Consider the following 26,579-nt stretch of genomic DNA (forward strand, 5'->3'; position numbering starts at 1 on the left):
CGGCCAAACCAGTTTTTTTCCGACAGCAGGAGGAGAAAGAAGAGCTGAGGTGGTCTGCTCAGCGCACCGCGCACCCCAGGCCTTCTCCACACGCCGCCCTCTTTATTTTAATTTTAAAATTAAAAGAAATTGATGTGACACATGACTAGATAAGTCGTCCTATGTGGCTGTCCACGTGTGTTTTCCGTTTGTCATGTGTCGAAATCTAACAGTGTTAGTCAAAAAATTGATGAATGGGATTAACTTAGTAAACGGAAGAAAATATAAGGGACCAATTTAAAACTTTAAAAAAAATAAGAGACTAACTTAAAACCTAAAATAAAGATAAATGACCAAATATACAATTAAAGTCAATAAAATACTATCAATATTTCATAATGTTCTCATCTGGACTAAAGTTCATATCATCACTCGAGGGATCAATATACATTGAGGTCCAATGTGACTTATTCCGTAACAACTCCAATTAAGATTAGCATCATTCAAGCAGGAATAATAAATGGGAATAAGAGCAAGATGGGTCTTAGCCATGGCGCAACAAAGAACAACACAAAGACGAATATACAAAGCCAAGTCATCAATCTCATTACATAATGAAGAATATTAAGGACTATGATCTGGTAGACAAGGCAATTGAAGCTATTAATACATCTCAAAAAAACGTGATTTTATTGTGATGCCTCCCATGGCTGGTTGGGTGAAACTAAATTCATATGGTTCTTGTTAATGTTTGGGAGGATTTACAAAGCACATTGGGTATGGCACAATTTATTTAGTCCTGGAGTTTTGGAAGACCTTAGACAGGCTAGAAGGTTGAATTTTAACAAGGTAGAATTGTGTGTTCATTCTATCGTTGTTGTAAAGCATATCACCTCTAAAGAGAAGAGTAGTCATGCCGGAAGATCTCTTGTTGAGCATATTAGAACTTAGAAGGCTTATGAATCTAGAGTGGGAAGTTGTGGTTCGTCACTCTTATCATGAACCTAACTATTGTGCAGATGTATTGGCAAATCATGGGTGTTTAATGGAGTATCAGCATGGGATGATTTTTTTGAATCATGCCCAATGAATTTTAGTCTTTTTTATTTTGTTTATAACCCTCTGGTTCCTAGGAAAAATAGTCCTAATAGTCCAGAGTTCGGTCGCAAAGTAAGTAAAGTCTGGCCAAGAAATTGTTCCTCCCGGATTCTCCCAAAATCCATGCTTTTTTGATGTAATGAGAATTTTCACCCCTCATTCTCTTTGTAGTTTGTCTTTTCCCTTGGGTTTAGGCCCCTATGTTATCAAAAAAAAAACCTAGTGTTAACAAGTGTATATCAATTAGAAAATGACCTGAAAGATACGTTTATAATAAGTTAATAGAATAAAAGTCAAATGTAGTGAACATTGAACACTTTTGGTTAATCAACACGTAGTAATACACGTTACATGTTTATTTAGTAGTGTTTGTAGTGGAATCATGACATGTATATACCCCCAAAGCAGATCTGAAGAAAATAAATTAATTAAGTAGTAGTTCATCTCATATTAAAATTAGATTCACACACAAAACAAAATCGTAGACGTTAACTACAAAGAAATGCAATAAATATAAGTTTGATTAATTAATATTCTGAAAAAATCAGCAGAGACAATATGGTTTTGATCCAATTATTAGCTGCTACATTAGTGTTATTAATCATCCTTCTTCATTTTGGTAATGCTTATAGTTTGAGCAGAGATGAATTCCCTTCTGACTTTGTGTTTGGTGCATCAACCTCTGCTTACCAAGTTTGTTCTTCTCTCTGTCTTTTTCAATTCCTAATGTTCTGTGCTACTCTTTTGATTATGTTTCTGTGTTAGAGATAATTTAGATATTAATTAGAATTAGTTTAATATTGTCAAACTAGTTATAAGTTAGTTGTGATTAGATGTTAGTTGATTATATTAGTTACCTTCATTAGGATAAGTAGCAAACCCACTTGTTCGTCCAATGGTGTTGGCTCGGACCTTGGAGTGTCCTCCTCTCAAGGTCTCTGGTTCGATTCTTTCTGGTGCTAATTTCAGTAAAAAAAAAAAAGGCCAAAATTGTTAATTATAAGTAGCTCAACTGGTAAAATAATGCCGAATTTGTTACGCCAGACGTCATGGTCGTGGTTCTAACCCCGGCTCTCTCACTTGCATGTGTGAGTTTATAAAAATGCCGGAATTGTTGGACCGGACGTCATGATCGGGCTCCCTCACTTGTGTATGTGAGTTTATAAAATTGTTAGGTCGGACGTCAAGATCAGGGTTCGAACCCCGATTCCCTCACTTGTGCATGTGAGTAGCTCAACTGGTAAAATAATGCCGAAATTGTTAGGTCAGATGTCATGATCGCGGTTCGAACCCCGACCAACTTCCTCACTTGTGTGTGTGAGTTTATAAAAATGCCGAAATTGTTGGACCGCACATCATGATCGGGGTTCGAACCCCGGTTCCCTCACTTGTGCATGTGAGTTTATAATGACTTTCTCATTTCGTATATGACCAAAAAGAAAGATTTAAGTAGAACACTATTGATATGTTAGTTTGGGTGTTGTGAAAGGTTGAAGGTGCGGCTAATAAAGATGGCAGGAAGCCAAGTATTTGGGATACCTTCTCCCATTCTGGAAATGGTATTGTACTCTATTCACATATATACTTCATTTTTCGATACATATTTGTTTTATATACTTTTGTTTCATTGAAATAAAAATTGAATTGGTAAAATATTATTTCAGGGCATATGTACAAAGGTAATGGAGATATTGCATGTGACCAATATCACAAATATAAGGTATGTGAGCGCATAACAACCAAATCTGATTCCACTAAGTAGGGTAGGCTTAGGCTACATGGATCAAACGACACCTTAGTCAATTTTTATCATATATGGAAAATGTTATGTAAACATATTTATTTGACAAAAATACAACAAATATACTTTTTTGATTTTTTTAATATTTTTTGCATACCTCGTTTTGCGTGCTTGTGAGTGGAAAGAGAGTTGTGTTTCAAAATTTGTGTTTGAATAACACACCTCATACTAGACCTTGATTTTTTGTAGGAAGATGTGCAACTCATGGCCAACATGGGATTAGATGCCTATAGATTTTCGATATCATGGTCAAGACTTATTCCAGGTAAGATCAACAAAATGTTTTTTGAGAGATTGTATGATCAATAGCTAACTGTTGGGTCTGGTATGGCTTAAAGTTTACTGATAAAGGGGCAGGCCGCTCGAACGGGACTAGTGTAGCCACTCTGCTGCCGGAGATGAGTCGTAGACACAAGGACGGCCCAACATAGTTAGAGGCCTAAAGCAATTTCTATTGGGAGGCCTTATAAAACAAACAAAAAATATTACATATGACTTTATGAAAAATAAATAAAAAAATCTAAATATTACTAAGATCAAGGGTTGAACTTATATGTAAAGAGAATTTGAGGCCTTTAACGTTACCAATTCAACTAAAGAAATACTTGAAATTTAATTGTCGTAGTATATATTTATAACCAAATGAAATTTTTTTGAGACATTTTTCCAAAATTTTGGGGCCTAAAGTCCTTGCTTGGGTTGCTTGACCCTTCGGCCAGCTTAGCGTAGACACAATAGCCGAACAATGTGATAAAATCCCACGTGTTCTTTATTTGCGTTTTTCGTATATGTTTTTTATGAACCAGGGTTGCTGTTCGAACACTAACATAATGGCAAAAGTTATTTGTACTTGACACAATTGATTTGGTTTAACTTAAAAATCTCTAACTCAATTTGAATATAGTTGTCTAACATTATTAAACTATTATGTCCACTATTGTTCTAACCATCTTCTTCTCATGTATTTCCAGATGGAAAAGGACCGATCAATCCCAAAGGATTAGAGTATTACAACAACCTTATAAATGAATTGATAAGCCATGGTTCTTGTGAAGACTACATTTCCATTTTGGAGTTTGATTAACACCTAAGAGAGATTCATTCAATGCTTATGTATATTAATTTTTGTTAATGTTTCTACATCATGTAGGAATCCAACCACATGTTACATTACACCATTGGGATCTACCACAAAAACTTGAGGATGAATACGGAGGATGGGTTAATCGAAGCATTGTGTATGCTTCCCATACTTCAAGTCTCTATTTGTGTTATCGTCTTCTCTTAGATTGTGTATACTTTTTTCCTTATATTTAAATCGAGAGTACTAGTTTTTATTGTGCTTAACATGTATATCTATGTATGATATATGCTTGTAGGAAAGATTTCACCGCATATGCTGAAGTGTGCTTCAGAGAATTTGGTGATAGAGTTAAGTATTGGACGACGGTGAATGAAGGCAATGTGTATGCATCGTTTGGTTATGATCTTGGAATGTTACCACCGCAGAGGTGTTCTCCTTCTTTTCAAGCTAACTGCTCAAGGGGAAATTCGTCGACTGAGCCATATTTGGTAGCTCATCATATGTTATTAGCACATGCTTCAGCTGCAAGATTGTATAGGAAAAAATATAAGGTAAAATTCACTCGAGTTGTTATTCATTTGACCTTATGTTTTCATTTTAAATCATAATCAAGAAGCCACCCCGTCGTGCCCAGCGCTATTAGGCTTGGGGCGCGGATATAAATAATGGATGGCTCGATCAGAAACCTGATAGCAGGCACCCCTACAAATCTGGCTTGTAAGGTTAAGATTGCCTCTACTTTATAAACACATATCCAGGTCATCTCACAACTGATGTGAGACTTCTTAACAATAACATATAAGATGATCGTGATGATGTTATTTTGAAATGGTCTTAATCATCATTTAATATGTTTTTCAAAACAATCTTTACTAAGTGCAGGGTACGCAACATGGTTTTATTGGGTTTAATCTTCTTACTTTTGGTTTTGTGCCACTGACAAATACTAGTGAAGATATAATTGCCACTCAACGGGTCCAAGATTTCATGATTGGGTGGTAAGTTAGTAACAATTTGATCATGATATGTCTCTCTCTTGATTGCTTTACAATGTTACTGTAATTATAGTAGCAATCCAACATTTTTTTGTGTCGCATCTTTCAATTATACATTAATTCTTACAAGTAGGCCTTTTTTAAGGCAAAATTGACAGTGCAAAGACATCGTTATGAACAAGTAGGCTTTGTTCATTTGTTATTGCAGGTTCCTAAACCCATTTACATTTGGTGACTACCCTGATATAATGAAAAAGAATGCTGGTTCGAGAATTCCTTCCTTCACCAAAAAAGAATCAAACCTTGTCAAAGGCTCAATTGACTTCTTAGGAATAAACTTTTACTTCTCATTTTATGTTAAGAACAGCCCTGCCATCCAACAAATCAAGGATAGAGATTACATGGAAGATATAGAAGTGGAAACTATACGTATGACTTAAGCTGTTTCCTCGACATTTTCTAATTGTTTAACCAATTTTGTAGAAATTTTTTTAGTTGAATTAAGATCGCACAGTCCATATTTCAAACTTAGTATTTTAGAATTAAAAAAAATCAAAATCAAACTGCCTGATCTTGATACAACGATAATCGCTGTTGATGATTGTGTGGCTGCATGAGATTGTGATTGCACACAACTCAAATTTTGAGGAATGGAAATAACTAATTAATGTTTTTTCTTGTTATAGAACTTACAACAAATGATACATCTCCATTTGAGGTAACATCAACTTGTTCCTCTATTCATTTATTTTAAGGAAGAAGCTACCATATTTTCCACTACCCTAATAGTTGGTTTTAGGTTCCGATTACACCATGGATGTTGCAAGGTGTGCTAGACTCGGTGAAGAAAGATTATGGAAATTTTCCAATTTACATACAAGAAAATGGTAACAATTTTCAAATTTATGACATGATTGTTTTATATTTTTATTTAATAAATAAATGAAATTATTATTCTATTCATCATTAATTTCAAAATCTTCACATTATGTATTTTATCAACAAATTAAACCTTCCTATTATTCATTTGTATGGTAAGTCTTTGAGTTTTGCAGGTCAACAAACATTGAGTAATTCATCATTGGATGATTGGTCTAGGGTGAAGTATTTGCATGAATACATTGGGGCCATGGCTAATGCACTAAGGTACTTCAAATTTAAAGTGTTATATTCATGATTTTAAATTGCGGTTACACAACAAACTATTATATTGTGGAAAGTGCGGTCAAAATTGCAATTGTAAATGGCAATGTAGTTGCAGAGATCTCAAAATCAATTATATTGTGGCCGCAATTTAAAACCATAGTAATATATCTACTTTATTTTAAATAGTTAACAATTCTTTTTTCTTGACACATTGAAAGGAGTGGATCAAATGTGAAAGGCTATTTTGTTTGGTGCTTCTTGGATGGGTTTGAATTATTGGGTGGATATGAAATGAGTTATGGCTTATATTACATTAATGTGAAAGATCCAAGTTTGAAGAGACAACCTAAACTCTCTGCTAAATGGTACACAAATTTTCTTAAGAGGAAACCTATGGATCCAAAGGTTACAATTGAAATTGGTAAGAATCAACTTTTTCCTTCACATGCATCCTTGCTGGATAATGCCAAGTAATCTCTAGTTTGGGTTCAGATTTTGCTACTTTGTGCTACCACGTGAATGAATAAAATTAGGAAAGAAACATAGTTGATTTTTATAACAATGTGACATTATGTATCTGTACTATTATATGATGAAGATAGTAGATTAGATTTTATTTTTTTTCTGATAAAAATTTAAAATGTGAGGATGATGTCTCAGTTTAAGGTAGGAAAGATCTTAGAACGCATACATTTATAAAAGTATTTATATTTTCCTTCTTTCAGAAATACTAACGGAGACTCAAACCCAAGATCTCTCATTTTACCATTAGATAAATAGTATAGTAAATTTATTCTTGCATGTGTTGAAATTCCTATATATACTAATAATGTGTGACAAAATGATTTTTTTTGTCACATTCTAACTGTGCATATATAATATAACCATAAGTTCATAAGAATTTGATTCTTAATGCTTTCACCTTGATGTGGTCATTCAAGTTGTTGACTTGAATCCCTCAACAATATGAAATCAAGATATGACATGCTACTTAATCTTTGTTGCCAATTTAACATTTGAAGAATATTCATTCCCCTGACCGATTATCCCAAAAACTTAAGTTGTTCGGATAGGGACACATCAATGATTTTATATTATTTCTAACACCAAATACTACCCACATGGCATGCTATTGATCAATCCATAAGATCAATAATACATTACCGTAATCATGAATAGTTCACAACAAAGAATATCAAGGCATAAGTTTGATGCAGACATTAAAGTTGTAAATTCAAGCTATAATCCAACAGATCATCACAACAAACAATCTTTTAAGTGCAAGTCAAAAAAAAAAAAAAAAATCTTTTAAGTGCCAGCTTGGCCTCCAACATTATATCACCAAAACAAATCCTTTTTTTTATTCATTAATTAGATATTAGGGTGTTATGATATTAATTCTATCTAGGGTCGTCCCAAACAGTTTAAAGACCTATTCAAATATAAAAAATGAACCTTAATATATAAATAATAGTAAAAAAAAAAACTCGAGAGTTATCTTTTATTTAAATTGTAAATAACAATACTAACTTGTAAATAATATCAATAGAATAAAAGAGTCGTATATTCCAATATAAGAAATGTTTTTTTTTTTTAAGCAAAAAATGTTAAGTATAAATTAATTTGCAAATTTGACGCAAGGATTAAAATGGCTTAATGGTGGGTGTGTAAATGGTTCTACGTTTTTTACAGCATCAACGTTTCTACTTGTAATGGGATTCCTATATTTTTCGGAAAAAAATTATTGGTATTAATTTAATTTAATGACTAAAATTAAAATTATCTGAAAAATGAGAATGTTGGGAATGGAAACAAGCACATTGTGCACAAACATCATATTCAACCACATGGTCGTTGATAAAAATTTGATATTTAAGTGCTTAGAGAAGAAAAGTTATGAAAAACTACTAACCAAGTAAAAGGATAAATAAACGATTGGATTCAAGTGCTTACATATATGAGTTGAAAAGAAAGTAGCAAATAAAAGGGGAAAGGCATATATGAAAAGGTGGTGTAGTAGAAAACGCCACATTCCACAAGGAAATGGTAAGATCAAATGTAGAATCACCATAAGAGTAAGAGCCTCTTGAGAATATTCAAGTTTGGTTCGAAGTTAGGTTTCTAACCATCATGTAGGATTGGTCCTCATCAATGGCCATTCACATTAGGTCTATCAAATTTTTCGGTTGATTTTACTATAGACTTTTAATCAAAGAGCTTCAATATCGCGCATCTGTCGCATCTGTCTCTCTAAGACAGCAATGGTCTTTAAGAACATTATCTCGTACTCTTTGAGGGCTATTAACTCCTCCCTCTCCAAAATTATCTTCTCATTAGTCGCTAGATGAATATATAGTTTTAACTGCAGTTTCACTTGCTTTAGGTGTTGTAACCGCCGTTCCAGGTCAGCCATGACATGCTGGAAGATGCAACAAACTTTTGTTCATAACTAATAATAACTATTAAGCCATAAAGGTTGAACAGAATATAATCATATCTAGCACATGCAATGATAAGAAATTTATCAATGTGAGAATACCTCATTAGAAGAAGGCTGAAGGAATTCAGGAAAAAGGGAAGATGAGAACGGAGCTAGATGGTCGAAGGAGTCGTCAATCCTAAATGCACAGAACATAAATACTAATCAGTATAAAGTATCACAATTGACAACCAAGCCATTGTTGGTTCACAAATAATGTTCTTGAATACATCAAACATCAATAACAAAAGTCGTTTTATACTACTAGATTTGTCAAGTTAGTTTATGAAAAAATAACTTGTTAATATACAATTTTAGTTAGTGAGAACTTATGAATTAACATAAAAACATATTTATTTGCATAACTATTTTTCATTCGCTAAAAAATAAGCCACTCCAAATGGTCCCATGATTGATTGGTTATCTAAATACAAGGATAGATTCATATCAAACTCCCAACCAATGGAAATGCAATTTTGGGTCCCTTAATTCATCAGAAACAAAATCATATGTGAAACAAAGCCACTTAAATGTTACTTTTATTTTAGTTTCTTTGAAGATTTCCAGTTGATTTTACTTCTGACTTTTAATCAACAGTTCTGCTCTTCCAGTAGTAGGTAAGCAAATCACATAATCAACTATAAATAGTACTATATATATGTTAGTATGAAACTTCGGAAAACAAACTCAATATAAGAACTCACAGAGAGAATTTTGACAAGGACTAGAATTTTTTCAAATAACTTCCAGCATAAGTTGAAATAACCTCACAGGAATATATTGAAATAAATTTTTAAATGATTTATAAAGACTTTTTGTATGTAAAGTAGAAATTAATTGTAACTATCTCAGTTGCCAAGCTCCTATGGACTAGATGCTAATTCAAACTGGTGCTATGTGTGATTCGAATTAAGTGCTTAGACACGTACTCCCTCCTGTCAAATTAAGTGAACTTTTGCTTATAATTATGGCCAGAGAAAGTATTGTGAAAGTTAGGAGCTAATACGTATTACAAACGTACACTATTCACAAAGATTCTAGCTTCAATTTCATTCATCAACCTTGATTGACCTTAAAATAAAGTTTTATTTCAAACCAACATTAAATTTCGTTAGTTAGTACAAGCAATCCTATAATTGCCTTAAAAAAACAACTTATTTTGATGTTGCATATAATAACGTTATTGTGCATGTTCAATTTGATTCTCTGCCCAATTGACCAGTATTTTACCCACTGATTATGAGTTATAACCACAGAGACCTAGGGAAATAGAAACAGAAAAAGAAGCAAAAGATGAGTGGACATTTCACCTCGAGCATTCTAGGATGTCAACATCTGCCGATGGCGAGTTCTTGAGCAAAAGGTCCAGTATTCCATCAGGTATGAGTGAAGATGGTTTGAATCCTGTTTTTAATTCTTTATCAAAGTTGGTAATTTTCGATGCCATGGATAATCCACATGAAAGTGGCTTCAGCTTTACTTTCAGTGACTTCAAGCTACGCATTAGGGATGCTGATAATAGCTTATCCTTCAAAATATCAGGAACAAAGGAGAGAACCTATGCAATAAGAGATGACAGTGAATTAGAATCAGTTTAATGCAATTTTAAAATTCAGTTGATTTTTTACATAAGTTAGAAACATAAAAGTATTTTGAAAATAAAATAAAAATTAAGCCTCAATGTTTACTACTTGTGCAGTGACTTCAAAGCAAGGTCAAGTTAAGCTACCTGCAGCGTACTTGCAGAGACCGTCAATGATTTTATATTAGGAAGATCAGACAGCCAACTGAGTAGAACCAAAGGAGGCTCCAAGTAATATGCCAACATGTCCGCATCAATGTTTACTTGTTCAACAGAAGAAAGACTATTTCCACGGAACTTCTGATAAGGAGTACCCATAAAAGAAAATGTACAAAGACTTGGAGCAGATAGCTCGATTTGGTAAACATCAAAAGAATGATTACGCATAGTTAAACTAACTAGCTTCTCACTTGATATGCACAGGATCTGTGCATCCTTCACCGTGCAATTATCAATGATCAAACTATTCAAGCTGTTAAAGGCTGAAAAGGGCTCAACTAGGCCATCGTCACCAGCACAAAAGGCAAAATTTCCTAGATGCAAGAAGGCCAACGCTGTTAAATTCAGTGATTTAGGAAACAATGTTCTCCCGTAATTATAACGACCTTTAGGTGAAACTGATAGCTTAAGTGACGTTAAAGTCTGACATGAAGAAATGCAAGGCAGAATGTCACAAATATCACCTTTGACATCAATTCTTAATCGAAGGAGCTTGACATTGTGGGATAAAACATAATGTGCAACCTTTTTAAGTAAGCCGGACTTAATGCCACCACTACGATCAAAATCAATTGTGTGCGGCAAAACTGAGTCATCACGAAGAGACAAAACCCTATACATGAATTTGTCAAAACTCTTCAAAGTAGAAAAATCTGAGTAATGCAATATAAGGGTGGGAATATATTTCCAAATATGCTCCCATCTTTTGGACAAAATGCAAGTTCGAACAGCGTCTTTAGTATTCAAAAATGACAAAATGTGAATGAGAATGCAATTAGGCAAATCACTCAATTTTGCTTCACTCATTTCAATAACTCTTCTCTTCCTTGCCTTGTGTTGAATCAGAAGTTATTCAGACAAAAACCTAAGGAAGAAAAAAGGAAAACAAAATGGAACACCAAGGGTAAGTATTGGACATAACAGTAAAGAACATCACAAGACAAACGTTGTACAAGAGTTGTACTATGATTTAGTGAGGACAAGAGTTTCAATTTTTGTCTAATCCCTTAATCCCCAATTTGTCCAGTCTCAGGAAGAAAAAAAATTAAAAAATCAAACACATTTATGACTAAGTTGGCTTGTCCGGTCTCTAATTTTTTAGCAGATCAAATGCACCGAAGGTAAGTGAGAAATTGTACAGCTAGCAAAGTTGTTTTGAATTTGAACATGAAAAACAATTGCGAAAAGAAAACCTAGAAAAAACCAATAAAAGGAAATGAATTTGAGGAATGAGAAATGCCAACGTAACTGAGTTGTGAGTTGTGATGATGGTGGAATGGAACGCTCGTTATCGATCGGAGTGAAGAAAATAAATCTCAATTCTTGTTTTGAAGGAAACCAGACGACGGAGTCAGAGAGGCAAGCAGCGACATTGGGTTAGCTTCTTCATTTTATGATTATATATATATTTTGAAAAGTTATTGACTCTATTGAAGTGTAAAATTGTTAGAGGATATTCTCTTATTCACTCTAGGCTACGGTGTCCATCATGGACAAATGATCTATTGAATACAAATTTTATAAAATTTATTATTAGATTGAAAGTTTATATCATATAGATTATCCATGAAATAATTTAGAAAAATTGAAAATCATTTGATATGTTATTGAGACCCATAAGATTTACGGTATTTAATAAACTATTATTCTTGATGGGTCTCAATGGCGTATCAAATGATTTTCAATTTTTCTAAATTTTTCTATGGACGATCTATATGATATAAACTTTCGATCCAACGATGGATTTTGTAAAATTTGTATTCGTTATAATGTTATTCATGATCGGTCCATCATGGACAACTTGATGAAGTGGTCCATATTAAAATTTACCTTCTTATTTTGGCTTTTACGACTTTGTTCTAGAAATATGATGAGGTGTTAAGTTGTTAGAATGAATGATTTGCAGTAACCAACTTGCACACGATAGTTAGTTCTGATTGGCGCTGAACTTGGTAGGGAAGACCACGATTCGATCCCCACAACTACGATCAGGAGGGAGTTTGAACCATTTGATGTTAGAACTGACGCTGAACCAGATTAAAACGAGGGTGAAAGAAAAATAAACACTTGCATATATATATTGTATTCATCAGACGAAATTTGATCAAATTATTCTCTTCTACAAACTCTCTCTCTCTCTACCTTTCGATTCCTTATGAACGAGTGGTATTCTAAACCTTGTTACTCCTGATATTAAATTAGGATATTACCGAATCTTAATCCTTGATATCCAAAAGATTGGTATCGATTGGTATCAGAGCCCTCTTGGCAACAAGATCCTCATTTCAAAACCATTATTCAGGATTTACAGCACAACAGACAATCTCACCCAAAGTTCTCTTGGATTCGAGAGGAATTGAGACCAGAGGGAAAATTAGCATGGATTTACAGCATGGATTTTGTTGAGGGGAAATAGGTTATATTTGTGGTGATTGATAGATTCAGCAAATATGCTAATTTCATGGCTTTAGCTCATCTTTACACTGCAGTGGATGTAGCTCAAGTTTTTTTAGACAACGTCTTTAAGCTCCATGGATTACCAGAGTCCATTACAAGTGATAGAGACCCAATTTTTCTTATTTCCTTTTGGAATGAATTTTTCAAACTACAAGGTGTAGCTTTAAATAAATCATATGCTTACCATCCTCAATCCGATGGCCATATTGAGGTGGTCAACAAATGCTTGGAGGCTTATTTGCACTGCACGTGTTCAGACAAACCTACTCAATGGTATAAGTGGTTGTGCTTAGTTGAATGGTAGTACAGTATTAATTATCACTCTTCCATTCATACTACTCTATTTGAGATTGTTTATGGGCAACCCCTCCCATTCATTTACCATATTTGCCAGGTTCAACTAGTACTATCACTGTGGACAGATCTCTCATGGCTAGAGATGAAACCATTAAGCTTCTTAAGTTTCATTTGTTGTGTGCCCAGAATTGAATGTTTGGCCACATTTTAACCGTGCCTATATGGACATGGATCCTCTCCCGTAATTTTTTTTACAGGATGAGGTGAAGTGTCCATCTATACTATTCATTTATTTTATAAGTTTGAAGCTACAATGATTAAACACATAGGAAGGGCCTGAATTTCACTCCACAATAATGTTACACGCGAGGATGTCAACCGGTTCATATATAACTCATAAGGTCATAATAATTTGATTCTTTAGAGCTTTCACCTTGATGTGGACATTCAAGTTGTTGACGATCCTCAATCCTTTTAAACAATCTAAAGGCATAAGTTTGATGCAGAAAAGAATATATAATGATTTCGATTGATATACCCCTATGAATTTGAATGAATGATTATTATTGTTAATTTTGTAATAAATAAAAAAGTTGAACACGACTTGTAGTAAATACTTCCAATCAACAGAATAACTAAAGTTGTATAACAAGTTGTTATATGACTAATCATTTAAGTAGTGCCATCATTGTAAGCCCTCTAATTAATTACATTTTCTAGGGTTCAACATTAACACCCCTCCTAATGCAGACGAACCTTACGTGAATGCTAGAAAGCTAAAGGAACGATTGGATTTAAGTGCATTCATATGCGTTGAAAAGAAAGTAGCAAATAAAAGGGGAAAGACAGATAAGAAAAGGTGGTGGAGTTGAAAACGCCACACTCCACAAGGGAATGGTAAGATCAAATGTAGAATCAACCATAAGAGTAAGAGCCTCTTGAGAATATTCAAGTTTGGTCATTCATATTAGGTCTATCAAAATATTAAGTTCCAGTAACTTGGTAGCTTTAGATGAAAATACAATTTTGGGCTCCTTAGATCATAAGAAACAAAATCATATGAAATTTCCAGAAAAGAAACATGTAGAACCCAACAACCAATATGTGAAAAAAAGCCACTTAAATCTTTAGTTTCTTTCAAGATTTTCAGTTGATTTTACTTCGGAGTTTAATCAAAGAGCTTCAAGTTCACGCACCAGTCGCTCTATGACATCACTGATCTTTAAGAACATTATCTGATACTCTTTGAGGGTTATTAAATCCTCCCTCTCCCAAATTATCACCTCATTAGTCACTAGATCAGTATATTTTTGTATCTGCAGATTCACTCCCTTAAGGTGTTGTATCTGCCGTTCCAGGAAATCCTCAACACGCTGGAAGATGCAACAAACTTTTGTTCATAACTAATAATAACTATTAAGCCATAAAGGATGAACAGAATATACTCATATCTAGCACATGCAATAATAAGAAATTTAGCAATGTGAGAATACCTCATTAGAAGAAGGCTGAAGGAATTGAAAAAAAAGCGAAGATGAGAACGGAGCTAGATGGTCGAAGGAGTCGTCAATCCTAGATGCACAGAACATAAATACTAATCAGTATAAAGTATCACAAATATTTTTCTTGACAACATCAAACATCAATAACAAAAGTCGTTTTAAACTAATAGATTTGTCAAGGTAGTTTAGGAAAAAATAACTTAATAAGATACAATTTTAGTTAGTGAGAACTTATGAATTAACATAAAAACTTATTTGTTTGCATAACTATTTTTCATTCGCTAAAAAATAAGCTGATGAAGCTCTAGATCTCAAATAATGAAAATAAGATTGAAATGGAGAAATATGTAATTGTATTGATTGAAAACATATGAACAATTACACAGTTTATGAAAATGGAGAATGAAAATAACAAAGGTAACAAACTAGTAGAGAGAGTCTACTAGCCCCAAAGCACTAAAGTGCCCCAAATCACTAAAAGTGATCCCATTAATTCTATCTGAAATTCTAGCTAGGTTATTCCTTGTGCATAACAGTCCTTATATAGTGGAGTAAGTCCTCATGCACTCATGCCACCTCATCACACCTTAGTCTTGGGCCAAAGTCAAGGCTCACTTCACATTCAAGTCTCTATCATAAGCCACTCCAAACGGTCCCTTGATTGATTGGTTATCTAAATACAAGGATATATTCATATCAACCTTACAACCAATGGAAATGCAGTTTTGGGTCCCTTAATTCATCAGAAACAAAACCATATGTGAATTTTCCAGGAAAAAAAACAGGTAGAACCCAATTACCAATAAGTGAACCAAAGCCACTTAAATGTTACTTTTATTTTAGTCTCTTTGAAGAGTTCCAGTTGATTTTACTTCTGACTTTTAATCAACAGTTCGGCTCTTCAAGTAATAGTTATTGACAAAGCAAATCACATAATCAACTATAAGTAATACTATATATATATATATATATATATATATATATATATATATATATATATATATATATATATATATATATATAGGGGCTGCTAATTTAGACCCAATTGGGTCTAAATTAGCAAAGTGCACCTTTTCAGTTGGACCAAAATACCCATTCTTTTTAATTAATTAACCAAATTACCATCAATGGACGCGGATCCAGTGTCGCGCGCGTACCGCAGGACCATGGTTACAGGCCGTTGATTTCCATCAGACAGCCAAGATCTGATCTCATCAAGACTGTCTGATCAATCAGACAGCCCAGATCATCCGAATCCATCAGATTCCAGCGCGTGCACCACACTGGATTACACCCTGGAGAGAGAAGAATCTACTTTTTAAAAGCAGGACACGTGTCGCTGTCTGATTGGCTGGGCGAGATTTTTTTCCATTTAATACTTTGAACTCAATTATTTCGTTGTAAATTAATTTTTTATTTTTTTTTATACCAAAATTCATAATTTTTTTTTCTCTACAAATAGAGACTTGGTTCGTTTGATTTGGACACAGAAAAAAAAACTCAATTTTTCACTACCTTAATCTCATTTTTTGTCTACTAAATATGTTACTTGTGTGTTGTAATTTAACACGCACCACTCAACCAACTCACTGAAACCATTATACCAGGAAAAACTAATGTTTGCTTCTGAAACCATTTTACTGGTAGAATGGTTGCACATAGTTGTATTCTGAAACCATTTTACTGGTAGAATGGTTTCAATGAGTAATTTATTAATTGTGTTTGCTTCTGAAACCATTTATCTGGTACAATGGTTTCAGAGAGTTGTAATCTGAAACCATTTTGCTGGTAGAATGGTTTCAGTAAGTTGATTATTAGTTATTTGCTTCTGAAACCATTTAGCTTGTAGAATGGTTGCACATAGTTGTATTCTGAAACCATTTTACTGGTAGAATGGTTTCAGTGAGTAATTTATTAATTGTGTTTGCTTCTGAAACCATTTATCTGGTACAATGGTTTCAGAGAGTTGTAATCTGAAACCATTTTGCTGGTAGAATGGTTTCAGTAAGTTGATTATTAGTTATTTGCTTCTGAAACCATTTAGCTTGTAGAATGGTTTCAGAGATTTGTACTCTGAAACCATTTTCCTGGTAGAATGGTTTCAGTGAGTTGATGTAAGGTAGTGAAAAATGAGATTAAGGTAGTGAAAAATTGGGTTTTTTTTTTTCTGTGTCCAAATCAAACGAACCAAGTCTCTATTTGTAGAGAAAAAAAATTATGAATTTTGGTATAAAAAATAAAAAATAAAAAATTAATTTACGACGAAATAATCGAGTTTAAAGTATTAAATGGAAAAAAATTAACGCATCCAATAATAGCGTGACACATGGCCTGCCTTTTCAAAAAGTTTTCTCTCTCCGCGTCATCCTTCCACCCACGCGCGCCTGTCGGCGCGTGTGATGCACGCGCGCGGATTTTGTGCAATCACACGCTGCCACGTGTCCTGGGGGGTGGGAAAAGAAGTTGGGGGCGCGTGTATTGTTGGGTAAATTACAGAAATGCCCCTGTTGCTCTATTCTTTCAAAAATTAAAAAAATGGATATTTTTGTCCAACTGAAAAGGTGCACCTTGCTAACTTAGACCCAACTGGGTCTAAGTTAACAGCCCCCTATATATATATATATATATATATATATATATATATATATATATATATATATATATATATATATGAGTCATGATCCGTTGACACCAACTAGTTTGACACCAAATGTTACACCTCTCAATAACGTTTTAACCGATATAAATTTTATAAAATCCACCGTTGGATTGAAAGTTTACATCATATAGATCATTTGTGTAAAATTTCAAATAAATCCAAAATCATTTGATATGTTATTGAGATACATCAAAATTAACGGTTTTTGTATTTTTTTAAATGCCGTTAATCTTTATGTGTCTCAATAGCATATCAAATGATTTTGGATTTGTCTGAAATTTTACACAAATGATCTATATGATGTAAACTTTCAATCCAACGGTGGATTTTATAAAATTTATATCGGTTAAAACGTTATTGAGAGGTGTAACATTTGGTGTCAAACTAGTTGGTGTCAACGGATCCTGACTCTATATATATATATATATATATATGTGTGTGTGTGTGTTAGTTTGAAACTTCCAAAAACGCATTTCATATAAACATTGTTAATTTGTTCATTTTTTTCTTTATCATATTTTGATATATGAAGTATAATGTTGAAACTTGAAGTAGTTATTTTTTACTCTCATTTTAGCTATTTCTTCATCATTTTTGTTACTTAAGTACTATTATTTTTGTGTGTTTAATCTAGAAGTGGTTTATTTGTTGAGATGATCTTTTATTTAATTTTTTTATTAGGTTAGAATGTGGTTTTTTAATAGGAGTAGTTTTTAGTTTTACATGCTATATATGATTTGCGGAGATTCATGGAAAAAGAAAATTGGACAGCAACGGCAGTTTGTGCATTCAATGTGGGACAACTTGTGCATAAGAACAATTGGCATGCGATTAAGGCTGATCCGCGCTTTGCTCCATGGCTCGTTAATTTCATTGCAGATGACCGTAGGAATCGGGCCAAGGCTGATGAAGACATGATGTTTGCAAAGCTTCCAAATGGACGTATGGAGCTTCAACAAACGGGACTAAATCGGGAAGGGTTGTCTGGGGTGAATCAGCCGAAGAACATTTGGCAACAGATTAAGGTCGATTGTGGTTCAACTCTTAGTCGAAGGAGTGAAGATGGCATTAAGAATAAGATCAAGGCTGATCTAGAATTTTTTTGGGGTGAACATTTCTGCAAATGACTGTAGGGGGTAAGGTCAATGATGAAACAGAAAAAATTGAAAATTGGAAAACAAATGAGGCTTTTGCATTGTTCTTGGGGGTCATTAAATATGGGAAGAACAATTGGGATGCCATTAAGGCTGATTCGCGCTTTGGTCCGTTGCTTGTTAAACGTGATGCATATTCTTGTAGTCTTTAAGTATATGCATTTCTTTAGATGTTGTTTTTCTGTTCCTCTCACAAAAAGGTAGTTATTTATATTTTTTAATTAAAAAAAGAAAAAGAAAAATGTTTTTAAATAAAAATAACTTCCCCCCATGTATCTAGCACGGTAAAAATTGTGTATATGAAACTGTACATAAGCTTGGTTCTTTAGATAATTGGAGAAGGATATTGTTGCCAGAGATATAGGCGTGTTAGAACCAGTGCGTGTGCAAGAGGGGATGGGGTGAAACTAGTAGTGCCAGTGCAAGAGGCAAGAAGAAGGGGAAGGGGTGCAGTAAATAGTTCGGTTTTAGTTTGACATCCAAAGTTTTATGATGTAAATAATGATAACTAGTTTGTATGTTTTTTTATAAACTATAACTGGACAATTAAAATTAGCCATGTGGCAGGCCTTTATCCCGACTATGACGTATGATCCTAAATGGAAGCTTGGTAGATTTTGTTTTGGTTAGTTAAACACAGAGTGAAGGACTATGCGACCATTTACACACGAAATGACAAAGTTTCTAAAAAAATTGTCATTATAACAACATCCACTCATAAGTAGCGGAAGGGTAAAATAGGAAAGGCGTAGGGGCACTAGAAATACATAGGGTGACAAAATTAAATCTCTTGTCAAATTAATGCGATAAATCAAAATTTAAATGTCAATTGAACGAAGTGTCAATATTTCAATGTCCAACAATATTCTGATTAGTAAGTAAAAAAAAAAAAAACAATATTTTGATTAGTGTGAAAAAAAAATATTGTTTTTATTTTGACTACAAAAAATAAACAATATTTTTATTAGTATTGCTTTAAATAAATAGAGAAAGTACAAAATAAATACTCACAATTTTGAGTAAAATAATAAAATAAAATGTAGGCGTGTCCAATCATTGGTTCTTTTTAAAATTAGTCGCTCAAATATACAAAAGCACTACTTAATTTTTATTTTTTGTATTTATGAATTTGGTAAAAATATATTGTTTGTTATTTAGAGGTTTAATTTGATTCTTATAAAAATTAATTTATTTGATCAAAAATTATTTAGAAGATCAATACAACATATATTTTCTTTTTTCTTTATTAGAAGTAAAAGTTAGATGCCAATGAAGATGGACTCGTGTTTAAATATCTCTTTTCTTTTTCTTTGTTTATGTATTTATGTAGACAAAGTAGTAAATATACCGCTAAAACTAACTAACGTATTTTGAATTCAAACAATCAAATGAAGCCCTTGGCATAGCAATGTATGTTGGTATTGTTGTTTAAGCTAAAACTTATGCACGATGTGTGAACCTCTCTTCTTTTTTGTCGAGTAGTCTAGTGGATAGAATTTTATCCCTTTAAAATGAATTATAAGTGATGAAACCGAAGTTCGAACTCCAATCTCTAAATACTGATGTTTCGACTAATTGAGTTGCTCAGGGACAATATTTGAATCTCTAAAGGAAAACGGATCGTCTCAAACTTTAGAAGAAAATGCAATTTTGGGCTCCTTAAATCATCAGAAACAAAATCATATGAAATTTCCAGAAAAGAAACATGTAGAACCCAACAACCAATATGTGAACAAAAGCCACTTAAATCTTTAGTTTCTTTGAAGATTTCCAGTTGAATTTACTTCGGACTTTTAATCAAAGAGGTTCAATTTCGCGCATCTGTCGCTCTATGACATCAATGGTCTTTAAGAACATCATCTCATGATCTTTGAGGGCTAGTACCTCCTCCCACTTCCAAATTATCTTCTCCTTAATCGCTAGATCAATATATTTGTTTATCTGCAGTTTCGCTTGCTTTAGGTGTTGTATCCGCCGTTGCAGGTCATGCACAACATGCTGGAAGATGCAACAAACTTTTGTTCATAACTAATAGTAACTATGAAAGCCATAAATGGTTAGACAGAATATACCCATATCTACCACATGCAATAATAAGAAATTTAGCAATGTGAGAATACCTCATCAGAAGACTGCTGAAGGAATTCAGGAAAAAGCAAAGATGAGAACGGAGCTAGATGGTCGAAGGAGCCGTCAATCCTAGATGAACAGAACATAAATACATATTCTTAATCAGTATAAAGTATCACAGTTGACAACCAAGCCATTCCGCCAAGCCATTGTTGTTTCACAGAAGTCTTTTTATTTTATTTTTTACGGTAACAGAAGTCGTTTTATGAATTAAGTATTAACATAACTTATTTATTTGCAGAAGTTATTTTCATAAGCTAAAAACTAAACCAATCAAAACGAACCCTTGATTTATTGGTTATCTAAATACTAGGATATGTTCATATCAACCTCACAAGTTCACAACCAATGGAACATTAATACTGATCAATAATGAGGGGAATGGGCATTCATCTTGGGTCCAATAACTTGGTAGCTTTAGATGAAGATGCAATTTTGGGATCCTTAATTCATCAGAAACATAATCATATGTGAATTTTCCAGAAAGAAAAAAAAAAGGTAGAACCCAACTACCAATATGTGAACCAAAGCCACTTAAAATTTACTTTTATTTTAGTTTCTTTGAAGATTTCCAGTTGAATTTACTTCTGACTTTTAACCAGCAGTTCTGCTCTTCAAGTAGTAGTTATTGACAAAGCAAATCACATAATCAACTATAAATAGTACTATATATGTGTTAGTTTGAAACTTCGGAAAACAAACTTAATAAGAACTCACAGAGAGAATTTTGACAAGGACTACAATTTTTTCAAATAACTTCCAGCAAAAGATGAAATAATCTTACAGGAACGGAAATAATTTTTTAAATAATTTATCAAGACTTTTTGTTTCGCGCAGTAATGTGTCGCTTTTATTTTTTCTGTTGTGCTGTGTTGCTGTTCTTCATTTTCCTTTGCTGTTTGGTTGCTGCTCAGATTCGGTCTTCTTTGTTAACAGGAAGGGTGCCTGCTTTTCTTTAACATGTTCTGCTACTTTTTGTGTTTTTTGCTGCTGTGTGCCTATGGGGTGGGTGTTGTGAGCCTCGTGTAGTGTAGTCACTTGGCTTTTATTTTTATGTTTCCTCTGCCCTGTAACCTCTTGTATCTTTTGGCCCTCCTTTTTGGTATGCGTTATACTAAAGGGATTGGTTTTTTAATAAAATTTTGCTGCTTAAAAAAAAAAAGTACAAGCAATCCTATCATTGCCCCAAAACATCAACTTAATTTGATGTTGCCTATAATTTATCCACTGGACCGCTAACTTAATTTGTTTCTCTTTCCAATGGACTAGTAATTTATCCACTGATTATGAGTTATAGCAAGAGAGACCTAGGGAAATGGAAACAGAAAAGGAAGCAAAAATCAATCTAATTTTAAGAATCTCTCTTTAAAAAGATGAGTGCACATTTTACCTCGAGCATTCTACGATGTCAACATCTGCCGACGGCGAGTTCCTGAGCAAAAGGTCCAATATTCCATCAGGTATTAGTGAAGATGGTTCGAATCTTGCTTTTAATTCTTTTTCTAAGTTAACAATTTTCAATGCCAAGGATAATCCATATGAAAGTGGTTTCAGCTTTACTTTCAGTGACTTCAAGCTACGCATAAGGGATGCTGATAATAGCTTATCCTTCAAAATATCAGGAACAAAGGAGAGAACCTGCAATAAGAGATGACAGTGAATTAGAATTAGTTTAATGCATTTTAAAAATTCAATTGATTTTTTAGATAAGTCAGAAACATAAAAAGTATTTTGAAAATAAAATAAAAATTAAGCCTCAATGTTTACTTGGACTGTGACTTCAAAGCAAGGCCAAGTTAAGGTACCTGAAGAGTACTTGCAGAGACCGTCAATGATTTTATATTAGGAAGATCAGACAGCCAGCTGAGTAGAACCAAAGGAGGCTCCGAGTAATTTGCCAACATTTCCGCATCAATGTTTACTTGTTCAACAGAAGAAAGACTACTTCCATGGAACTTCTGATAAGGAATACCCATAAAAGAAAATGCACAAAGACTTGGAGCAGATAGCTCGATTTGGTAAACGTCGAAAGAATGATTACGCATAGTTAAACTAACTAGCTTCTCACTTGATATGCACAGGATCTGTGCATCCTTCACCGTGCAATTATCAATGATCAAACTATTCAACCTGTTAAAGGCTGAAAAGGGCTCAATTCGACCATCGTCACCAGCACAAAATGCAAAATTTCCTAGATGCAAGCAGGTCAATGCTGTTAAATTCAGTGATTTAGGAAACAACGTTCTCCCGTAATTATAACGACCTTTAGGTGAAACTGATAGCTTAAGTGACGTTAAAGTCTGACATGAAGAAATGCAAGGCAGAATGTCACGAATATCACCTTTGACATCAATTCCTAATTGAAGGAGCTTGGCATTGTGGGATAAAACATAATTTGCAACCTTTTTAAGTAAGCTGGAATTAATACTACCATTACGATCAAAACCAAATGTGTGTGGTAAAATTGAATTATCACGAAGAGACAAAACCCTAGACACGAATTGGTCAAAACTCTTCAAAGTAGAAAACTTTGAGTAATGCAATGTAAGGGTGGGAATATATTTCCAAATACACTTCCATCTTTTGGACAAAATGCAAGTTTGAACGGCGTCTTTAGTGTTCAAAAATGACAAAATGTGAATGAGAATGCAATTAGGCAAATCACTCAATTTGTCTTCACTCATTTCAATGCCTCTTCTCTTCCTTGTCTTCTGTTGAATCATTTTCTTATCAACTGAATCAGAATTTATTCAGACGAAAACCTAAGGGAAAAAAAAAGAAAAAAATGGAATTAAAATAAATTCTGCATTAAGATAGAGGAACACGAAGGGTCCGTTTGATTTACAAAAGTTAAGTACCGAACAGAACAGTGCGGAACATAGGTGCAGAAGTCATGTGATTTAGTGAAGATAAGAATTTCAATTTTTGTCTAATCCCTTACCCCCAATTTGTCAAGTCTCAAGGAACAAATTTACAATCAAACACATTACAAATAAATTATCTTGTTCGGGCCCCTTATTTTTTAGCAGATCAAATGCAGCGTAAGTAAGTGAGAAATTGTACGCTAGCAATGTTGTTTTGAATTTGAACAAGAAAAACAAATGCAAAAAGAAAACCTAGAAAGTATTCTTGAAATCTCATTCATGCATGATAATGATATAGAAAAAGAAAAAAAAACGCATAAAAGAAAATGAATTTGGGGAATGAGAAATACCAACGTAACTGAGTTGTGAGTATGGTGGAATGGAACGCTCGCTAGGGTAAGGAGTGAAGAAGATGAATCTCAACGGTTTTATTGATTCTTGTTTTGAAGGACTGAAAATATTGAGAGGGAAACCAGACGAGGGAGCTAGAGAGTAAGAGAGGCACGCGGCCACATTGGCTTTGCTTCTTGATTTTATGAATTTTTTTTTTTAAGACTAATTTATGAATATTTTTTTGTTAAAGGATTCTGTTTGAAAAGTTAATGACTCTATTGAAGAGTAAAATTGATCAATTTTTTTTTGGGTGAATAAATTGATCAATATATAACATTTGGCCTTGTTTTTTTAAGTGTAAAAGCTCTTTTAATCATAAAGCTATAAATAATATTTTAAAAATAATACTTTAAAACTAAAATTAAAGTTGTTTGGTAATTTCTTTTTTTTATAAAAAAAGTTAAACTTTGTTTTTTATTTTATTTTAATAAAATTAAAAGATATGTTGTATAGTATATTATAATTTTTCTTAAAATATAAAAGCTATTTTTTTTCTTTTTTTTTGAAGAAACCAAAATGAGATATATTAACATAAACAGTCTCCCCAGCACAAGACGTACCGAGGAAGACTATACCAGTTTACAAAAAGTCAATAAGATACAATTATAATCAAATCATACAAGGCCCAAACACAACAATGGATTAGACCACCAGCTATGGTAGTTTGAAGTTAACGTGATACTCGTCGTCTTCAACCACCGAAATGGGAAAAGCTTGATCTTATCCAACAAAAGATGAGGTGTGCCTGTTGAGCCTTTGAACAAACGATGATTTCTCTCTGTCCATATCACCCAAACACAAGTAAGCCAAATAAGCTGCAAAAAAGACCGACGCGCTCGAGATCCACCTGCTGAGGCTGTAAACTGGACAAAATGATCACGCAAAGTAGTGAAATCCACCAAAGAAATGTCAATCCACACGCGAACTAAGTCCCAAAGAGATCCAGCAATACTACATGAGAGAAATAAATGATGGGCCAATTCGGTCGCTCCACATCCAAAAACACACGTGCCAGCTGTAGAAGATAAAACTCCCCGAGTGACCAGGTTTACTCTCGTAGGCAACCTGTCACGCAATAAACGCCACGCAAAGATGGAAACCTTCAAAGGAACCTGAGGATGCCATATAAGGTTTTCCGCATCATCCAGAGTAACAGAAACATGAGAAGTCAAAAGCTGATAAGCTCCCCCAACAGTGTAGCCTATATCAGGGTCTGGGCGCCACTACCACCTATCAATGGTCTGATCCTGCAAAAAAATGTCAAGAAGTAAAGACTGACACTCCCCCAACATCTCCTCCTCCCACGCCCTCAACCGCCTCCGCCACTCCCACGCCTCCCCATTTACCCCCAACCTAGACAACACATCTCTGCCACTGTACGCGATTTGGTCTCCACCAACTCAAACAGGCTATTTTTGTAGAGCTTTTAAAAATTGTTGTTTGACCTAACTTTTTACTTCTAAAGAAAAAGAAGAGCAAAAAAAGATAGGTCAAACGATTTCAAAACAAAAATCCCTTTTTCTTGTCTCAATATATGGTAAAAAAAAAGAGTGACTTTTATTATTTTTAAGAATTATTTTTACTTATTCTTATGAAATTAAATGTAAATTGTATTTAATTTATTCTTTTTTTTTCATAATCAATAACCAATAAAAAATTCTTTATACATCTTTCCATAAAACTTACTATTTAAAAAAAAACACAAAAGTCATATTTCAAATTATTATATTTTACTTTTCTAAATAAATGAGCTCCCCCTATGACGATTTGGTCGGGTGAGCCCGAGTTCAATTTCTGATATGAACAATTCTTGATTTAATTTTACTTATTTTGCGGTCGAACTCTTAATTACCAGTTCCTTTCCCTTATGAACTGGAGGATTAAAACCAAAGAAAAGTTTGACAAAGAGTTTTTCAATTCTACAAGTCAATGATCCATTTTGTGGTTTACTTGTTTTCAATTCTTTGACTTTGTTTTTTTTCAAGATTTTGGGTTTATTTTTTGGTTCAAGAATGTTTTTTTTATTTATTTGGATCTATCTAACAAATGCCTTATGAGTATTGATTAAGGATTGCATACAAAAATAAAAAATGTTAATAAGCGATGGTGGAGTCTAGGGTGAGGGCTTAATTAAGTCCCTCACCGATGTACCACTTAAAAAATACCGTCAGATTTTATCAATGGTGTAGTTCTATTTTTAGAAAGACGAGAACATATGTACACTCTCACACACAATTTTGCCCCTAATTTCCACACCTGGGTGACTGTGGCTTCTCCGACTATGTACCAATCAACCAAGTGCCTTTCTTTTGGCTTCTCCGACTTTCGAGGATGATGGAAAACTGAGGCATAAAAGTTATTGAGGAACTCACGTTCACTGTGCTTTTATGCCTAAAGATGGAGAAGTTGACGCAAAGTGAAAGAGTGAATGGAAAGGGGAGAGAGAGAGATAAAATCCTGTGTTTTTTTTTTGATAATCAGATAAAATCCTGTGTGATTGTGACTAATGAGATCATGTAGAGTTCTTTGATCTAATGGTCGAATTAAGTGGTACACCGGTGAGAGACTTGATTGAGCCCTCACCTTAGAAGCCACCGTTTTTGAAGCACTGGTTAAAAAAATTAATATAGTCAAATTATTTTAGAATTTGTGTAGTCATGTTATTAAGAATAGTAAAAAAAAATGTTATTTATAATTTAGATGGGAACAACTTTTAATAAGATTTTAATCTTACGGTTTA

At 33.6% G+C, this 26,579-nt stretch overlaps 3 protein-coding genes across 5 annotated transcripts; 1 reads left to right on the plus strand and 2 right to left on the minus strand.

The window, feature by feature from the left end:
* The first annotated feature begins 1,638 nt into the window (after positions 1–1,638).
* LOC123889863 (beta-glucosidase 11-like) lies at positions 1,639–6,749 on the plus strand. Its single transcript, XM_045939372.1, has 13 exons — positions 1,639–1,770; positions 2,567–2,636; positions 2,742–2,797; positions 3,068–3,143; positions 3,850–3,921; positions 4,029–4,116; positions 4,258–4,513; positions 4,845–4,960; positions 5,166–5,386; positions 5,644–5,675; positions 5,757–5,844; positions 6,013–6,103; positions 6,322–6,749. The coding sequence occupies exons 3-13, from the start codon at positions 2,747–2,749 to the stop codon at positions 6,575–6,577; spliced, it is 1,347 nt and encodes a 448-aa protein (XP_045795328.1). The 5' UTR covers positions 1,639–1,770; positions 2,567–2,636; positions 2,742–2,746; the 3' UTR covers positions 6,578–6,749.
* Positions 6,750–8,000: 1,251 nt separating this feature from the next.
* LOC123893046 (F-box/LRR-repeat protein At4g14103-like) lies at positions 8,001–11,783 on the minus strand. 2 transcript variants are annotated; one of them, XM_045942966.1, is made up of 5 exons: positions 11,633–11,783; positions 10,312–11,248; positions 9,893–10,140; positions 8,643–8,721; positions 8,001–8,522 (listed from the first exon to the last, which is right to left on the minus strand). In XM_045942966.1, the coding sequence occupies exons 2-5, from the start codon at positions 11,188–11,190 to the stop codon at positions 8,313–8,315; spliced, it is 1,416 nt and encodes a 471-aa protein (XP_045798922.1). In that variant the 5' UTR covers positions 11,191–11,248; positions 11,633–11,783; the 3' UTR covers positions 8,001–8,312. The 2 variants fall into 2 exon arrangements, with proteins under 2 accessions (XP_045798922.1, XP_045798923.1); XM_045942967.1 differs by having other exon boundaries at positions 11,624–11,774.
* A 2,292-nt stretch (positions 11,784–14,075) lies between these two features.
* Positions 14,076–23,270, minus strand: LOC123890515 (F-box/LRR-repeat protein At4g14103-like). Of its 2 annotated transcripts, none has more exons than XM_045940139.1 (4): positions 22,388–23,270; positions 21,973–22,220; positions 14,631–14,709; positions 14,076–14,510 (listed from the first exon to the last, which is right to left on the minus strand). In XM_045940139.1, exons 1-4 carry the CDS (start codon positions 23,264–23,266, stop codon positions 14,310–14,312), a joined length of 1,407 nt encoding a protein of 468 aa, XP_045796095.1. In that variant the 5' UTR covers positions 23,267–23,270; the 3' UTR covers positions 14,076–14,309. The 2 variants fall into 2 exon arrangements, with proteins under 2 accessions (XP_045796095.1, XP_045796096.1); XM_045940140.1 differs by lacking the exons at positions 14,076–14,510; positions 14,631–14,709 and adding exons at positions 20,190–20,450; positions 20,573–20,651.
* Between the last annotated feature and the right edge of the window lie 3,309 nt (positions 23,271–26,579).

The sequence above is a fragment of the Trifolium pratense genome, linkage group LG6, assembly GCF_020283565.1.
Source record: "Trifolium pratense cultivar HEN17-A07 linkage group LG6, ARS_RC_1.1, whole genome shotgun sequence".
NCBI lineage: Eukaryota > Viridiplantae > Streptophyta > Magnoliopsida > Fabales > Fabaceae > Trifolium > Trifolium pratense.

Coding starts and splice junctions, on each gene's coding strand:
- LOC123889863 (XM_045939372.1), top strand. CDS start 2,747: ATGTACAAAGGTAATGGAGATATTGCATGTGACCAATATCACAAATAT. Junction 4,117..4,257: donor TGGGTTAATCGAAGCATTGT/GTATGCTTCCCA, acceptor ATATGCTTGTAG/GAAAGATTTCACCGCATATG. Junction 4,514..4,844: donor TGTATAGGAAAAAATATAAG/GTAAAATTCACT, acceptor TACTAAGTGCAG/GGTACGCAACATGGTTTTAT.
- LOC123893046 (XM_045942966.1), bottom strand. CDS start 11,190: ATGAGTGAAGCAAAATTGAGTGATTTGCCTAATTGCATTCTCATTCAC. Junction 10,141..10,311: donor TCTCTGCAAGTACGCTGCAG/GTAGCTTAACTT, acceptor CTTATTGCATAG/GTTCTCTCCTTTGTTCCTGA. Junction 8,523..8,642: donor TTCAGCCTTCTTCTAATGAG/GTATTCTCACAT, acceptor TGCATCTTCCAG/CATGTCATGGCTGACCTGGA.
- LOC123890515 (XM_045940139.1), bottom strand. CDS start 23,266: ATGAGTGAAGACAAATTGAGTGATTTGCCTAATTGCATTCTCATTCAC. Junction 14,710..21,972: donor GACATCGTAGAATGCTCGAG/GTAAAATGTGCA, acceptor CTGTGCATCTAG/GATTGACGACTCCTTCGACC. Junction 14,511..14,630: donor TTCAGCCTTCTTCTAATGAG/GTATTCTCACAT, acceptor TGCATCTTCCAG/CGTGTTGAGGATTTCCTGGA.